Source organism: Marmota flaviventris, chromosome 2, assembly GCF_047511675.1.
Source record: "Marmota flaviventris isolate mMarFla1 chromosome 2, mMarFla1.hap1, whole genome shotgun sequence".
Taxonomy (NCBI): domain Eukaryota; kingdom Metazoa; phylum Chordata; class Mammalia; order Rodentia; family Sciuridae; genus Marmota; species Marmota flaviventris.
Window position 1 is genome coordinate 12142158 of NC_092499.1, and position 19625 is coordinate 12161782.

Genomic DNA, 19625 nt, shown 5'->3' on the forward strand with positions numbered 1-19625 from the left:
GAGAAACTAATACAAACTAAAAATCAGAAATAAATAAAAATGACAGGGACTAAAAATCATCTCTCTAATAACATTAAATGTAAATGGCCTAAAGTCATCAATCAGAAGACACAGAGTGGCAGACTAGATTACAAAACAAGACCCAACAATATGCTGTCTCAACAGACTCACCTCATAGGCAAAGACACCCACAGACTGAATGTGAAAGGATTGGAAAAAAACATATCATTCACATGGATCTCGTAAACAAGCAGGGATTTCTATCCTCATATTAGATAAAGTGGACTTCAAGTCAAGGTTAATCATAGGAGACAAAGAAGGTTATTTCAGACTACTTAAGGGAATTATAAAACAAGAAATAACAATAAATATCTATGCCCTAAACATCTATGCATTTCAATATGAAGATACAATACACATATCAACATGCCTTCTCAATATGAAGAATCAAACAGACTACAACACAATAATACTGGGTGACTTTAACATGCCTATCTCATCACTGGATGGATTGTCCAAACAAAAACTAAATAAAGAAGTTGTAAAACTAAAAAATATAATTAATAATTTAGATCTAACAGACATGTATAGACTATTTCATCCATCAATGACTGAATACACTTTCTTCTCAGCAGCAAAGGATCCTTCTCTAAAATAAACCATATCTTAGTCAACAAAGCAACTCTTTTAACAAATAAAAAAATAGAAATAATACCATGCATCCTAACAGATCACAATGGAATGAAATTTTAAAAATAGAGAAAATACCATGCATCCTATCAGATCATAATGGAATGAAATTAAAAATCAATGATAAAATAAAAAATAATACCAGGAGACTAAATAATACACTATTGAATGACAAAGGATAGCAGAAGAAATAAAAAATACTTAGAAGTAAATGAGAATAATGATGTAACATATCAAAATCTCTGGGACACTATGAAGGTGGTTCTAAGAGGAAAATTCATAGCATTGAACTTATTTGTTCTAAGAATAGAAAGACACCAAATAAATAATCTACATTATATCTCAAGGCCCTAAAAAAGAATGAATCAACACCAAAATCAGTAGAAGACAGGAAATGATTACAATCAGAGCTGAAATCAATGAAACTGAAACTGTAAAAGTTAAAAAAAGTCAACAAAAAGTTGGTTCTTTGAAAAAATTAACAAATTTGATAAACCCTTAACCAAGCTAACCAAAAGAAAGAGGGGAAAAAAACCCAAATTATTATAATTCATGATAAAAAGGAAATATCACCACAGACATTACTAAAAACCAGAGGATAATCAGAAACTATTTTGAAAATTTATACTTCAATAAATTAGATAATCTTAAAGACATCAACAAATTTCTAAGACATGACCTACCTAAATTAAACAAGGAGGACATAGAAGATTTAAACAGATCAATTTCAAGTAATGAAATTAAAGACACCATCAAAAGCAAAAATTGTTAATAAAATAATGGAAAACTTCACACAAAAATATATTAAAAAGAGAGTGCACCATGATCAAGCAGGTTTCATCCCAGGGATGTAAGGTTGGGTCAAAATACAGAAATCAATAAATATGATTCACCACATCAATAGACTTAAAGACAATAATCACATGATTATCTCAATAGATGCAGAAAATACATTTGACAAAGTATAACATCTATTCACATTTAAAACACTAGAAAAATTACAAATAGTAGGAACATATCTCAACATGGTAAAAGCTATATATGACAAACCCAAGACCAACATTATTCTAAATAGAGAAAAACTGAAAGCATTCCCTCTAAAAACTGGAACAAAATAGGGATGCTTTCTTTCACTACTTCTACTTAACATAGTTAAGAAACTCTAAGCAGAGAAATTAGGCAAAATAAGTAAAGGGATATGAATAGGAAAAGAAGAACCCAAACTATTCCTATTTGCACTATGCAGATTTAATGCAATTCCTGTTAAAATTCCAATGATGCTGTTCATAGAAATAGAAAAAGCAATCATGGACATCTGGAAAGATAAAAGCCCTAGAACGGCCAAAGCAATCCTTAGTGATAAAAGTGAATCCAGAGGCATCATAACACTAGACTTTAAATTATACTACAGAGATATACATCAACATCAATGCTTATTACAGTTCAATTCACAATAGCTAATAGAGATATAGTAACAAAAACAGCATGGTATTGGCACCAAAACAGACATGATGACCAATGGAACAGAATAGAAGATACAGAGACAAACCCACTTAAATACTGTTATCTGATACTAGACAAAAGCTCCATAAATATACATTGAAGAAGACAGCCTCTTCAACAAATGGTGCTGGGAAAACTGAAAATCTATATAGAATATAGATTAAATCTGAAAATCTATAGAGTAATAGAGTAAATTGTAACCCTAATCTCATATCCTGCACAAAACTCAACTCAAAATTAACTCAAAGTGGATCAAAGACCTAGGCTTTAGAAAAGAAATGTTGCACATACTAGAAGAAAATGTAGGCCCAGCATTCCATCATGTCAGCTTAGGAATCACCTTTCTCAATAAGACTCCTGGAGCACAAGAAGTAAAATCAAGCATCAATAAATGGGACTGTATCAAACTAAAAAACTTCTTCACAGCAAAGGAAACCATCAAGAGCATGAAGAGAGAGCCTACAGAATGGAAGAAAATCCTTGCCACCTGCACCTCACAGTATTAATCTCCAGGATACATAAAGAACTCAAAAATCTTCACACCACAAAAACAAATAATCCAATCAATAAATGGACAAAGGAACTGACAGGCACTTTACAGAAAAAGAAATATGAATGGCCAATAAATATATAAAAAAAATGTTCAACATCTCTAGCAATTAGAGAAATGCAAATTAAAACTACACTGAGATTTCATCTCACTCCAATCGGAATGGTAAATATTGAGAATACAAGTAACAATAAATGGTGGCAAGGCTGTCTGGGAAAGGATACACCCATACATTGCTGATGGAACTGCAAATTGGTACAGCCACTCTGGAAAGCGGTATGGATATTTCTCAAAAACTTGGAATGGAACCACCATTTGACCCAGCTATCCCACTCCTCAGTTAACACCCAAAGGACTTAAAATCATCATACTACAGTGACATATCCACATCAATGCTTATTACAGTTTGGTTCACAATAGATAAGCTATGGAACCAAACTTCAACAAATGAATGGATAAAGAAATTGTGGAATGTATACACAATGGAATATTACTCAGCCATAAATAAGAATGACTTTATGACATTTGCTAGTAAATGGATGGATCTGGAGACTATTATGCCAAGCGAAATAAGCCAATCCCAAAACCCAAATGTCCTCACTGATATAAGGATACTAACACACAACACCAGTGGGGAGGGAAAGAACAGAAATTCAGTAAATACCAGAGTAAATCTCCACACCCCACACCATGTACAACCACAACACTGGAATCCTAATTAGAATAGATGGACTCCATGATTGTATAATATGTCAAAATATACTGTCATTTGCAACTAAAAAAAAATCTTAAACCTTTGTGATACAAGTTCTTTTAAAATACCAGTAATGCTTTATGTTTATGGAAAATGCATGAATGGAGTTCTACAACCCTAACTCAAGCCACCTAATAGAATTCCATATAATATGGCTGCATCTCTAGTCTTTTTCCAGGAACTTGTGTTAGTGAAAGTAATAGGAAAACTTTCTTTTGGTACAGTCTCACATATAACCCAGCACAGAGTATAAGATAACCCTGGAGGAAGACCCCATTACACCACTTTACACCACTGCCGCCATCTTCATTACTACTGTACACAAGTCATCTCGCTTCTTCCACTACTTACCACCAGCCTGCTCTCTTCTTTGGGAGCCAGTCTTTCTAGGAGTTCACAAGCAAGCTGATAACAGAGGATGCTAGACTGACATAAGTTGCACTCGATTGCTTTTTCCTCCTTCTGGCAGGTGTGGGAGCCCCCCCAGGGGGCCTGGAAGACATTGTTTATAATAGAAATAATGTCCTTTGACAAGCTGTGCTCTAAACCCATTGTGATTCCATCATCTTGTAACTCCATCTGAAAGACATTGGGAAAAGGATCCCCCCAAAAAAAAGAAAGAAGAAGAAGGAATTTGGTATTTTTATCCAACATTTCATTGATATACTAGATGGAGATAATTTTCACTACTGACACCAACATTAAATTATTTAATGACAATATAGGTTCAATATCATAGATCGATATTTGTTTCCAAAGAGTCTTCTAGAAAAAATATAAACACAAGACAAAATAATGAGAATTATTTTAAAAATCACATGTAACATTTAACAGAGTTGTTTTAAAATGCATCACTTTGTGATATTTTATACACTTTAAAAAAAAATGCTATTCCTCATCTACTTTCCAGATCTTGGTTTCTAATTACTGCTATCCACTTAGTGGATAGGAATCAGGGATCCTTGGAGAAATGGCCAATTCCAGGGCTGGGGCAAGGAAAATATAAGATGAACCTGGAATATCTTGTCATGGCAGAAATTAAGGAAATGTTCAAAGAATGATATGAACATGTCAGGAGAACACAGAGCCAGCTTTAACAGACTCCCACTGGCCAATATGAGCAATAAAATAAATAATCATAGTTAAAGATTATAACTTACCGAATAAAATAAAAAATATCATTTGGCAGCCATCATAGTAAAAATTGATGCAGGCATGAAATGAATGTCAGTGCTAAAAAGTCTCATTAAAAAAAAAAAAGGAAATCTCATCATCTGAAAGTGTTTCCCTACAAGTTACTTGCTATTTACAAAAGGGAAAATACAGGTGTCCCTGGTATCTACAGGGGATTGGTTCCAGAACCTACCCACATATATGAATTTCCACAGCTTTATATAAAAATGGTACAATATTTGCATGTAATGTACATGTATTCTCCCATTTATGTCAAACCATCTCTAGATTACTTACAATACCTAACATGATGTAAATGTTATATAAATAGTTGTTATACTATATTTAGAGAATAATAACAAAAAATAAGTCTGTACATGTTCACTATAAATGCATTGTTTTCAAAATATTTTTTAATACTTGGTTGGTTACATCTGCTGATATGGAAATCCTACATACCCAGGGCTGATTTGTAATGACTCAATAGAGAAAATTGGCAGAAATCATACTGTAAACCAAGTGATCAAAGTTATTACTAGTAAGGGGTCAGTATTATATCTGTGCCTCCTGACATGATGCACTACAAAGGACAGAACATCACATCTTTGGTTCTTCCTGCCAAAAACGTATGAGCCAAATTAAGTCATAAGGAAATGTCAGACAAACTCAAAGTGAAACACATTCAACAAAACAACCAAACTATATTCTTGAAAACTGTCAAAGACATGCACAATAAACAAAAACTGAGGGACTGTCCTGAATTAAAGAAGACCAAGAAACCAGCACCAGTTGTTGCTATGAGTGACCCTAGATTGTTCCTAGATAAAAAACAGTGTTTTTTTCCTTATGATATAAAAATGATACTTTTATTATATCAATTTTAAATTAGTAATTTCTGTAAGATAGATAAAATATTTCCTGATTTGATAACTGTACTGTGATTATGTTAGATAATATCCTTATTTTTTAGAAACCACTCTGGAGTACTTGGGGATAAAGATACCATGTTTTCAATTTACTCTCACATGATTCCTTAAGAAAATTCATTTATATGCATACAGAGAAAGAGAGAGAGAAAGAAGTACATGTGCTAAATGTTAACATCTGAAGAATTTGAGACAAGAGTGCTCAGGAGTTCTTTATACTATCCTTGCAACTTGTCAGCAAATCTAAAATTATTTAAGAATAAAAGTCTTTTTAATTTATTTTTTAAAAATTATCTTTGAAAATCAACCCATAAGATATATTAAAATTAGTCCCATCACTATGGAGTTGTACCTCACTGTTTCACAAAAATAGTTTTGTCCAGTTTGTTCATCCAATTTATTCAACAGAATCAATTCTAATGAAGCCATAATCTTCTAAAATTCAAATCCATTCTCACATGTCAGTATCATTGCAGATATCTGCACAAGTAGTTTTCAGGCTATTTAAGAAATTTCCAAAGCAATATGTAAAATGACCTGAGTGATGCCAGTGTGTATCACTTTTATTTTCAAATCACTTCAGTAAGTGTGAAGATGCCCAACACATGGAAAGAATCACTATACAATGTTTTTCCTCCTTCTTCACCTTTGAACTAAGGGAAGCTCATGCTTCAGCTACCTGTTTCAGGAGAAGATCAAACATGAGGATGAAACAGTTTAGATTCATTTCATCATCTTCACAATCAAAGTCAATAGTCCTTCCTCCTGGGTGTCCAAAATTCTTGAAAGGGCTACGGAATGGACTACGCATAGGACTCCGAAATGGACTCTGGAAAGGACTATGAAACGGACTCAGCATACTGTGCTGAACTCGTCGCCCAGGATCAGAGGCAACACTCACCTACGAGAAAGAAAGGCAACACACATAAATGAATTCACAGAAGCTCAAATGGCTGCATAAAATAATTAGGGACTCTACAGAAGGCATTTCCAGCTGTCACACAGATTTCCTTTGACATTACCCAATGACATTAGTACCTCCAAATACAACTAATCCTCTCAACACATTAAAATGAAAGAACCATCCAAGTTTTCAGACTAATTGTCAAAGAATGAAACATCAACACTGGAAAATGAAGGCATTTGTCATATTTTTCATCCCATCAAACAGTTCCAATTAAACTATATTATCTGAATCTAGTTTAAAAACCATAACCTGAAAAAATGAGGAATTGAAAAAAAAGTAAAATAATGCAAGATAATTTTTAGAAAAATAAGCACAGAATCTCAGATTAATATGACTAAAGAAGAATGGCCTCTGGAGATTATAATGATTAACTATCACAAGAAAATAATAATATAACTCTGCTTATATATCCCCCAAGCCTCACCTCCAGCCCTCACTGCCCTTCTCTGCCCACCTTCATGCCATGGGTGTTTTGCACTAAGTATACCCTGCTCCTTTGCTGCTTGGCCTCCAGGTGGGTTCAGTGGATGAAGGCACCAGAGAGCACCTGCAGCTGGTAGGGCAGGAGGCAGGAGTGTTTCTCCCCACCCACTTCCTGGCTTTGGAGCTGCACCTGGGAAGTGTCGCATCACTCCGCAGCTTCTCCAGCAGCCCTTCCTTCTAGTGTCGGCTCTCAGTTGGCGCCAGGAACTTTCTTCCTTGTTCTTTCAGCCCTAGGGGAATAGAGGCTTCCTACCAGACTATCACTAGATTCTGGGTGCTTCATCAACTCTTATTGCTGCTATAACCTTTTCCATAACTCTACAGACAGAATTTCCATTAAAGCCTCTTCATTTTAACCATCTGGAATAAATTCTGTATCAGAGCCCAGACTGCCATAACTGTGTATCACTTTTATTTTCAAATCATATTTTCTCTCATAAAGATCTTTCTAGGAACCCGAAAGCTCCACAGCCACTATTTTTAAGGCAAAGAGGAAGAGCACCCCATTAAGAATTGGAATACCTGGATATTTACAGTGTTATTTATGAATCACTTCACTTACCAAGTATCAAGTTAAGTAGCTGTAAAGTGAGGATAATGAGTTCTTCCCTGACTGCTTCACACAATTCTGTGATATTGTTCATTGTGAATACTTTGCACAGAATAAAGTACCACACAAAGTAATACCATTTTAAAGGTTATAGAAGAAAGAAATAAAATTAGGTGGTTGGCAGCTTGTTCCTAACAGGCCAATGAAAAAGAAGTGATTTATTTTTGAGTAATGAATACAAACCATGATCCTATCATCATGTTAGGTTTCTTATTCCCTAGACATCAGTTGGCATGGGGACAGTGTTATGGTTTAGATATGAGATGTCTCCCAAAAGCTCATGTGTGAGACAATGCAAAAAATTTTAGAGGTGAAATGATTGGTCACGAGAGCCTTAACCTAGAGTCAGTGCATTGATCCTGATAGGGATTAACTGGGGGATAACTGTAGGCAGGCAGGATATGGCTGGAGGGGGGGGATTGGGGACATGCCTTTGGGGTATATATTTGTCTCTGGAGAGCAGAATGGTTTTCTGATGCCTGGTGTCCAGTCCTGGGCCACTTTCCTTCTCACCACCCTTCTACCATGGTGTTTTCCTCACCTCCAGCCCAGAGGAATGGAGTCGGAGGTTATGAACTGAGACCTCTGAAACCACGAGCCCCAAAGTAAACTTTTCCTCCTCTTAAAATTGTTCTTGTCAGGTCTTTTGGTCACAGCAGCAAAAAGCTGACTAAAACAGGCGGGTTCCATGGAGAGGTCTGACAGGAGGGTTGGGAAGTCCTTGCCCACCCTCCAGGGAGAGTCGGCCTCTCAGAAACTGCACATGGCCAGCAGAAACCACATCAGATTACCCACAGAAACAGTATCAAGAATTTCTAACAGTTTTTGAACACTTTTCTCATCCACAGAGATGTAAAGAGGTCAATAAAACGAGCTCAGTTAGTTCATACTGACAGCACTATCTACAGTCACCACCAACTGATTTCGTTTTCCCAAAACACAATGACAAAAAGCAAAAGACAAAAAACCATCCAAACTCCTCACAATGTGTGTGAAGCACTGATTTGCCCAGTAGCTGGAATGAACTCTCATTTATCAGGAGAGGTGGGGTAGAGGGGGCATCAAAAAAGCTATGTTTTTTTTGTTTGTTTGTTTGTTTTGTCTTTTCCTTTTATCAGTAGTGAGAGAGAGCAAAAATTAATTTTTCCCAAAGAAAAATAAAAAACTCAATAACTTATTGATTATAGACTATACCAAAACTATCTCAGATAAATGTTTTTTATTTAATGTACTTTTAAAATTACTGAAATGAGATGTGATTTTAAAAAGTATCTTCAGAGAGATTTCTTATGATGCTACTTTCAAGCTTGATAAAACTGACAAGGATTTTTTAAATCTTAAGACAGACAAGAACAATCAGGTAATAATTACCCTTCGAGCTGCAAGGTTCCCTGCCAGTTCACTGACTCTTGATTTTCTTTGATTTGCCAGTTCTTTGACAGAATTAACTCCATCAGAAAACATGCTTATTAAGAGTTGAAGTGGAACCATGATATCTAACTCCGATAATACCTGGAGAAAAAAAGGACATATTCCCCCCAAACATGTCAAATTTAAAACTCCGAAAGCTACTTTTGATAATTTTTTCCCTAAATCAAACTATTAAGCATGAGGACATTCAAACTTACTCATATTCTACAGCCATCCTCAAATTTTTGCACCAAGAAAATCGAGGGTGTCTTTAAACTGAGTTTTCCCTACCCTGATATCCAATAAGTCACCATGTTCTTTCAACAGAAATCATCAAGTTTCTCTTGATGCTATCCCACCTCCTTATACCCAGTGCTATTGCTTTCGCTCACATCTTTCTCCTGGACAACAGAATCTGGTCGTATCTTCCTTGAGTTCCTCTGCACTCTCACCTGATAACCCCATCCAATCTTGCTGTCTGGTACAAGCTTATGTCTTTCTGGGCCAAAATCAAGTCATCTTATTTGAAAAGAATTTCCTGGAAATCTATACCTGCTTTCTTCAGACAGAAAAGAAATAACCCTAGTCTCTGCTTCTTAGAGCTTTATACATATGTTTATTATAGTAATTACCACTTTTGCTGCGTTTAATTATCTGTTACTATCCCTCACACCATGATCTGCTTACAGAAAGGAAGTATGGGGGAAGAGCTACCTTACAGTGCCTGGCACGCAAGTGCTCTGAAAAACTTTCCAATTAATGCGTATATGATTCAATTCCAACCACTGTATTGTCCAGTCCCCTCCCCAAAAGGTGAGACCAGGAGTTTGAAACCTTCAACTACAGCACACTGCCTTCACAGTAAGGCCATATTAGAGCCAAATCCATAGAACCTGTGGACTGTATCTGACCTAACTCTGGTGGGGACAGAGGTTTGCAGCTTAAGGGGTGTGTCACAGAATACTGAGGCAACATTTAGCCCTGTATAGGAAAAACTGGCTTTCCTAAAATAAAAATGATCTTACTGAAATCTATGTGGAGATAAAATAAGTTAAATTCTGAATCCCAAGGTGACTTTTTTTTTTCAAATGCTCCCTTTACTCTTTGTTAATTCTAAAAAATATTGTTCCTTAGTTTAGAATCCAGAAAGGCCTTTTTTGCAACTTGAAAGGCACATAGGATAAAGGTGTATAAGAGTTCATCTTTGTGTGACACAGAAATGCATCTGAGGCTAGAGACGTAGCTCAGTGGGACAGAATATGCTGGAATGCATGAGGCCCTGGATTCAATCCCCAGCACAGCAAAAGAAAATTGTAAAAAAGTAACTATAACCATAGTTACTCTAAACAATAAATTTGGCCTTATTTTCTGAAACTGCCCAAAACTTTACATCAGATATTCAACTCGATTTAATAATTTTTTATTAAATATTCATTAAATGCAAAGCATGAGAGGAAAGGATGAAGAGAGTTGTAAATTCAAAAAAATAAAACCCAGTCCCTGAACCCAAGGAGTGTGTAAGCAGGAGAAGAAACAAAAACTAACTCTAAGAAAGAACAGATTTCACACAGAGAAGCTGTGGGGAAAGAAAAGCGCTCGATGGACAAATGGGGGTGTAGAGCAGCGGGAAACATCAGAGGAGACCCCTCCGAGCTGGGCTTTACAGGAGAGGTTGGAGTTCACAGGAGAGGCAGAAAAGAGAGTCATTCCCGGTTGAGGAAGCAGACGAGACACTCCCTCCCTTAATCAGTAGTCCTCACCCTTCCAAATAAAGGACCTGTTTAATACTAAAAGTTTTTCAGAATCCCAGACAGCAAGTAATATAAGGACCAAAAATCTCTATGAATTCAGTAACACTATTGCATAAATTTATATTTGATAACCATAACTAGAGCTACATATATTTGAAATTTAATCATTTATTTATGACTAGGAGATATTAGTCTACAATAATCCTCAATGAACACATGAACTTATGACCCTGCAAAACCTCCCACCCCTCTAACAAGGCTAAGAACTTAGCTTCTAGGATAAGAACTATTACCCCAAACAATCATAAGTATCATTCACTTACATGAAGCCATAATAAAGCTTGTTCCTGCACAGAGGAGGGGTAGCCTGTAAACCGACAGCTAATAAATCCAAACATCTCTTCCAATGAAAAAGGCAGAGGACAGAGCTCAATGTCAAACATTTTGCTGAAAAGCAGAGCAACAAAAGTAAATGACCAATGGGCACACATGAGGGTAAACTGATACCACCAAAGTATTTCTCACTATACCCTATTTGGAGAGCCAAACCTTTTAGATGAGTTTGTGCTCTGACCTATTATTAGTATAACTTGTTTCACTGTAAGAGAATTGTTTACATCATAGAAATACATATAAATAATTCACATGGAATCACATTAATGCCCATATGCATATTAGGTTTAACAGAAGGAATTACATTTCTAAGGAATTAGAGCTGCATCCTAGCCTCTAAAAATATTTTATCTTTGTACTTTTCCAACACAGTCAATTTCAAATCATATTTGAAAATAAGCAAACAATGTGATGTATATTTATTATTCCTCAAGAACAAGATCTTTTCTGAACAATTTCAAATCATTTTGATTCAATTAATAGTAGCTATTTTATTTGTGGCTTCCCAATTCTCATAGAATTGTTAAAAAGGGAGATTACACAAAATGCTTAGTAGAGTACCTAGCACACAGTACATGCTTGATAAATGTTAGATATCAATATAATTGCGGTGACTTCATTAAACTACTTACCCACCTTAATACTTCCCTGAATTCCTTTAACTGATTATCTGGGACTTCTGTTCTGATGGCTTCCAGCCATTCTGGCATAATACACTCCCACACTGATTGGCTGATCACATTGTAGGGGATCAGGCAAAGGATCCGGTTGAGACCTTCCTTCAGCTGAGTGACTGTGCTACACGACTTATCCCAGTATCCACCAACCTGGTGGGGTTTTCACAACCACAGGGGAAAAGAACAAAACACTCCTGTTACAATCATACTCAAGAACTTCCTAAAGGAAATGGGTACACAGAAAGGCCAGAGCCTATAACATCGGAGTTCTTGGCCAAGAATATTCAGTGAGATCTGTAAGAATCTACAACTGAACATTAGGATCCATTAGTAGTAAAGGAAAACATAGTTACAAATAGGTCAAATATTGATCACAGGTTGAATTTGAACTATTCTACTTTGTACTTTCCAAATCACAATGACAATTAGAAAGATTTATTCCTAACATCATTGAAAATACTATGGAGCATTGTTATCTCTAAAGCTTGATAAATTCCTTATAGCATGTGCAGTTACACCTTGCTTCAGAGAAATACGGTTTTCTACTACAACACACTTCATATTATAGATTTTTTTTCCAGAAAACATAGTCCTTATTCTTCTAAAAATTATCTTGCAGTATTTTATTTTTTGTAATTCCTCATTTTTTCAGGTTATGGTTTTCAGTAGAGTTCTGTTTTTCTCTAAGCTGCAAATTCTGCCACAAATTTTTCCTAAGAATGTTTTGAGGCTGGTTGAATTTGTGAATAAAAAGATGCATTTTGTAATGATCAAGATAGTACATCAACTTCCTAGAGGAGGAAAAAAATTTAATCATAAATTTACAAATATAAGTTGTTTTAACTCTGATGTTAAAGATACTATATTTCTCTTATAAAAGTAACAAAGGGTTAACCATTGACAGTTCCCGAGTCTTTACCATGGAAGATAAGGTTTATAGGAAATCATCTTATTTTAAATGAATCCAATTTTTTTCTGTGTGTTTTTGGTTTTTTGTTTTATTTGTTTGTTTTTAGGCTGTGCAAATTGAACCCATGACCTAGCACAAACTAAGAATGCACTCTACCTCTGAGTTACATAACCCCTGCCCAATGACTCCAATTTTAAATGTTTAATGATTATATCTAGAATTCTAGATTATTTAAAAAATTAACCAATTCTATTTTAAAACTCAAATATCTATCTGGTGTCATGCTGATCAAAATCCCAGATGATTAGCTATTTTCAGAAAATGAATTTATTTCTGGGATTTTTATTGTTGCTGTTAATTACAGATAGACTTCAAAGAGCTGACATTGGTAATGTTGAGAACCTGGAATGTATTGTTATGGAGGTTCCTTTGCATTGTAACTCATGGTTAAGCCATGTAAAGACTTGGTTTTGAATCAAATTTTAGAATGCCTTTGGAGATCCTAAATTGTCAATGGCCAGATTATAGATCATTTTATTTGGAAAAACTGTCACGATCAAAAAGATTTTTAAGGGGTAAGGTCAGGACATGGGAGCATGAGGGCTGGCTTGGTGCTTGCTGGCCCAAGGCCAGCACAGGTATGGGAAGCCAGCACAAGATTTAGGATCTAGGGCAGGAGCCAGCAGGAAGGCATCATCCAGGCAGGTGCAGCTGTGGCTGCTGCTGCTGCTGCTCCTGCAGGCAGCAGGCACTGCACAGTCTTGCCTCTGCCAACCTCCAGGCCAGACCCGCTACTGGCCCTTGTTGGGCAATCAGCTGTGCCACTGGGGTACAGGATGTACCCCTGGACTCATGAGTGCTTGTCCCTAATGGATTTGCCCAAGAGTTTGATTGGCACAGTGTGGATGATGTCAACTATGACAGTGTCACCAGGAGTTTGATTGGCACAGTGTGGATGATGTCAACTATGACAGTGTCACCAGGAACATCCCCTAGTACTGAAGCTCCTGTTGGAACACACCAGCCCCAGTGCCAGGGCAGATCTGACCAACATCAAGAGGAAGGGCACAGGACCCTCCACCCTGTTCTGGAGCAACAGCATGTAAGGGAGTTCACAGGCTACTGGTTTGGGAGTATGTCCACCAGTAAGGCATTCCCAATGACACCTGCAAGAATTACTAGGCCAAGGGCCAGCAGTTAGATATGGTTAGCCAGTTGGAATATGCACTAAAATGAGAGTTCCATGCCATTCAGAGCTGTGCCTTCTGAAAAGTGAGTGACGGCGGATCCCTCTCTGGGAAGAACACGATGACAGAAATCTATACAAATGGTCCCATCAGCTGTAGTATAATGCTAACAACCCCAGAGATATTTGTGTCCAACTCTGTAACAAGGCCTACATAATCAATCTCGTTTTTGTGGCTCAGTGGGATGTCAACAACAGGACCAAGTACTAGATGGTCTGTAATTCACAGTGGACCCTGGGCAAGAGAGGCTGAATAAGGATAACACCTGACTCCTATAAAGATGGAAAGAACACCAGTTAACAACTTTATTATTGAGGAGTACTGAACAGTTGGGGACCCAATTTTTTAAGTCAGATGTCTCTGGAAGAACAGTTGTTTTGTTTTGTTTTTAAAGAAATGATATCATGAACTATAACCAGAGGATCCTATGGCAATATGCACCAGCCTGGTTAGTAGAACTGGGGTGATGGACTATATACGAACACTGTACAGCTAGCAGTGACACTAAGCAGCCAGAAGAGGTGCCTGGCAACACAAGGACCTATGTGGCTGAAAGGACATTCCTGAGAATAAGCTGAAAGTGAGATGACCTCTACACCTGCACAGGACTAGTCCTCCTCCACAAAGACCACAGCCAGCCAGCTACCTAGCAAGCAAGCTACCTAGCAGAAAGGAAATTGTGGGACCAATAGAAGGTTTGATACTTTGTATTTGGTAACTGTAGTCTGTAACAGCATTTCTATAACATGTATACTCAGAAAAATTAGAAATTATATCCCATCTATGATTGATATATCAAAGTGCATAAATGCATTCTACTGTCATGTATAACTAATTAAAACAAATTACAAAAATTAATAAAAATAAATAAAAGAAAAAAGGAGGTAAAATAGTTCAGACATCACCAATTCTTATGTTACCTTGAAACCAATGGGGGAAGAGAGCAGTAACTTGGAATTCCCCAAGTGAGGAATAAAAGATCCAACTTCAGGGGCTGGGGCCATAGCTCAGGGGAGCTCTACATTACTTGCCTAGTATACACAAAGCCCTGGGTTCAATGCCCAACACTGGGGGCAAACGCACCACTTTAGACAAAGAAAATAAATAAAAGTATTTTTAGAGAGCACTTACTGAACAAATGTCCTTTTGCCCATATAAAAGAATCAAATGGAAAGAACAAAACAAAAAAGCACCATGGCTAGTCGAAAAGACTCCCTCAACAAAATTAAAGAAGAGAAATCAAATTTAGAGCTAAAATTAAGATCCACACCCACTACAAACTTCCCTGCACGCCTTTCCTACAAATGATCCAGCTGAAGGCTGATGTTCAAGTTCTGATAGAAACTGTTCTAGAAGCCTTCCCTAGAAGGTTAACTGAACTACAGTAAAACTGCTCAGAGGGCAGCAACACATTCTAAAGGCTTTGTTAAACAATTTATAAAAACATTCCCAAAACATAGAGCTCTAAATCCAAAAGCCCCAGAATATAGGAATCTTCATTTCTATATCAGTGGGAAATTTTTTCTCTGATATAAAGAAACAAATTCAAAATAATTTAGTTGGATGAGCAGGCCATCCCCTTAATGTTATTATTGAGGCCACCACCCAATTCTTTGAAGAATTAAAAACAACTGTCCTGGCTGGGGTTGTGGCTCAGTGGTAGAGTGCTTGCCTAGCACATGTGAGGCCCTGGGTTCGATCCTCAGTACCATGTAAAAATAAATAAAATAAAAGTATTATGTCCAATTACAACTAAAAAATAAATATTAAAAAAAAACCCAATAACTGTCCTTGCCTTACTGACTTTATAAAAACAGAAATGTGGCTCTAGGAGTAACCCTGAGCCACCCATCTTTCTTACCAATCTCAAACTTCTGCTGTTCATCACACAATACTTGCAGATACTGTAAAAAGTTTGGACAAAAAGGAACTTTCCTGCCCTAAGGGAGAAGAAAAGTTCAAATAGTAGCTGCCCTACGCCTCTGCCTGCTTAGTCAGCCACCCTGAGACCTCACATCAACTAGACCTCAGCCTGGCTATAAGACCTGCAGGCTCTCAGGGCGGGTAATTTCGACTGCCCTTAAAAATGCCTTCTTGTAAAAGCTCAACAGTACCCTGAGAATTCACTGTTTGTTCCACACAAAACTTGGTAACTGGCAAACATGCCCCTGACACACCCAGAGCAGGCACTTTAGACATCTCCTACAGAACCTGAGAGCCTCTTTAAAATGCAGACTCCAAGGGAAAGAACTCTGGCTTAAGCCCCAGAATTAGGCCCGTTACTTTACTGTACTACTGCGTCTTGACATAAAATATGATAAATTAATTTTTCCTGATACACACCAATTAATACCCTTAATACTTTGGGGGGGGGGATTGAATGCTGGGATGTTACTAGGATTGAATGCTGGGATGATTTACTACTGAGCTACACCCCCAACCCTTTTACCCTTTTAGCTTTTTGAGATAGAGTGTTATTAAATTTCTTAGGGTCTCACTAAGTTGTCTAGGCTGGCCTCAAACCGATGATCTTCCTGCCTCAACCTCCCGAGTCACTGGGATTACATATGCCACCATGCCCAGAACACTTAAATTTTAAAACCCAGTGCCTTTTTCCTTAGTTCATCTCAGAAAAATTAGCCTATCTATTCAGGGATGAAATCTACCAAATTATGCTATATCCATGTACAAACATACCACAATGAATCCAACTTGTATATACAATGGGGATTATATATATATATATATATATATATATATACACATTCACGCACATATATGTATATGTGTGTATATATATACATACACACACAAAATGGGGATTATATATATGAGTGTGTATTTATATGTGTGTATATATGTATACACCAATGAAAAATGAATTTAATAAATAAATAAAAGAACTTGGGGGCAAAAAAAAAGACTACCATAAATAGTACATTGTTTAGGTAGAGATGGGGTTACAGAAGTGAGGTGTATTCATGGCGAAAAAAATAGCTTCTCTAGACTAAAACAACCACCTGAGGTTTAGCACACCTCCCTGAGACTACATATCAGGGCAAATAAAAAGAGTTAAAGGTCTCTCTGACAAATATTGGTTAAAAAAAAAAAAAAGCTTTATCCCTTGCATTGAACAGGGAAGGACTTATTCCATCTGCAAGAATACAATTCAAATAAAAGTCAGACAAAGATGAAGACCAAACCTTACACAAACTAGTGAGTCTGTACTCCTTTGAAAGTTGCAAGGTCTCTATTTTGTCTCTCTCTATGTCTTTGTATAGACATTATGTATATGTGGACTCTCTTCTTACCTCTAGCTACTAGTACTGCCAAATTATTTATAAAATCCTTTACAAGAGAGCCCTATTATAAATAGGTTTCAAAAATTAAGTGCTTATACAAGTTAAATATTCCTAAAAGTCTCAAAAACATAGGAACTGACTCAAATGTGTTAAGTTTATGTGATCTGTGTAAATCTTTGGTAAATAAAACTCGTTTAATATTGTTGGTTTAATAAAAGCAACTGTTTTTCAGAATTATTAGCAGTGCATATGATAAACATTATATTTTTAATCTTCTTGAGTTTACTAGTCAAATACATTAATGTATTTAGATGTTCAAGACTGCACAGATTTGCTGGGCGTGATAGTGCACACCTGTAATACCAGTGGCTCAGGAGGCTGAGGCAGGAGAACCAGCAAAAGTGAGGTGCTATGCAACTCAGTGAGACCCTGTCTCTAAATAAAAATACAAAAAAGGGCTGTCCAATATCTAAAATGTTCTCAACTACTGTTCTCTGGACTCAGAAACTAGATTTATAATTTACTACAATCATTAATCTTTGTTTTGCTTTTTTGTTCCTCATGCTAATCTATGCTTTTTCCCGTGTGCAGATCTCTTACCTCGCATTTCCTAACTAGAAGCTTCTCTCCACAGCAATCTACCTAGCTTCTTTTGTAAGTGTGAAAATTCAAGGGAAGTTTCAGAGGAAGAAAGGTGAGGATCCACTCAAACGCCCAGAATTGGCATCAAGATTATTTTAAAGTGAAAACATTTGAGCTAAAGAAGGAACAGAAAGAAACCTTATCTGAATTTCTAATATTGAACTAAAACAAAGTCCAGAAAATAAACCTCCCTCCCAAGGGAGTTTCCTATGAATTCAGCTGCCATACAGACAGGCCACTTCCTGCCCATCTGCAGTAGTGTCAAAAAAATAAAAAATAAAAAAATTTCCAAAACATCTCAGCAACTCCTAAAAAAAAAAAAAAAAAACCCTTTGTTTGGTTTGCTATATAAATCTTTTATTTCTGTCTATTCGGGGAGTAATTCATCATTGAGTACTCCCACATGTACTCATAAACAAACCATGTCTTCTCTGCTGTTACTCTATTATCAGTTAACTTTCAGACCACCAAAAACTGGACCCAATTAAGAAAAGTTTTCCTATTAACATAATAATTTCTTCTCATATTCCTGGGTTGGATCACACCAATTCTTCACCACTCTAAGAGAAATAATAATAGAAAACATATTAACACAGGCAAAGAATTCCAGTAAATGGGAAATTTCCATTATGTAAAAATTCAAATTTATAATTGAGTCAGTAGGTGGCACCAAAGAAAAAAGAAGTATATCTGGATAAATGCACACATCACTGAGTCCTGGAAATCAAATAAAAGCTACTCCTTCAGATGGTCTGTGTTCTGTTTTATCCTTAAGTGTCCTATTTCAATGCAGTTTTAAATTGAAAACTGCCTAAAGGTCTTTTTGAATGGAAACAAAAAAATTACAAATAAAACTTAAAAACTACTTAGAGGGCTGGGGCTGTAGCTCAATAGTAGAGCACTTGCCTAACATGTCTGAGGTACTGGGTTCAATTCTCAGCATCACCTATAAATAAAATGAATAAAATAAAAGTACATCAACATCTAAAAAATATATTTAAAAAATACTTGGAAAAAAATTTCATGTATTCCTGCCAAAAACTGATTTTGGGCATCTATTTTTTCTGGGTTACACACAAATTATATCATATTGAAAATATATGAGGTGCTCTCAGCTGTACATCTGCAACCTGTGATCCACTGAGAGAAGCAAAAGGTACTCACAGAGAAATCTGCCCCCTAAACTGGGAAAATAGAAGTGTTCTGGCAGTCTCTGAGCAGTTTTGGAATTTCAAATGGCAGTGCAGGAACTGTACCACCGTCTTTAGAAATATACATGGAACCACAGAAAGTCCCTCTTCTTCAATAGTAGCCTTTCCACAGACTAAGCCAGGAAAGGACTAAGCCCTAGCAACCCCACAGAAAAAGCTGTGAATGCTGTTGGTTGTTTTTTGGTACCAGGGATTGAACCTAGATGCCCTTTACCACTGAGCCACATGCCCAGACCTTTCTGTATTTTATTTAGAGACAGGGTCTTGCTGAGTTGCTTAGGGCCTCATTAAATTGCTGAGGCTGGTTTTGAACTCTCGATCCTCCTGCCTCAGCCTCCCAAGCCACTGGGATTACAGGCATGTGCCACCACTCCAGGCTGGTTGTTTCTTAAAAGATATATTCAGCAATGTCAAGAGAGAATGCTT

At 36.6% G+C, this 19625-nt stretch overlaps 1 protein-coding gene across 3 annotated transcripts in view; it reads right to left on the minus strand.

The window, feature by feature from the left end:
• Unc79 (unc-79 homolog, NALCN channel complex subunit) overlaps positions 1 to 19625 on the minus strand; it is a 216084-nt gene that overhangs the window by 124315 nt on the left and 72144 nt on the right. For all 3 annotated transcript variants that reach the window (XM_071606555.1, XM_027931618.3, XM_071606553.1), the window contains exons 12-16: positions 11847 to 12037; positions 11141 to 11264; positions 9028 to 9168; positions 6276 to 6497; positions 3849 to 4076 (exon numbers count right to left, since the gene is read on the minus strand). In XM_071606555.1, coding sequence (XP_071462656.1) covers positions 3849 to 4076; positions 6276 to 6497; positions 9028 to 9168; positions 11141 to 11264; positions 11847 to 12037 — 906 coding nt within the window. The remainder of the gene's footprint in view (positions 1 to 3848; positions 4077 to 6275; positions 6498 to 9027; positions 9169 to 11140; positions 11265 to 11846; positions 12038 to 19625) is intronic.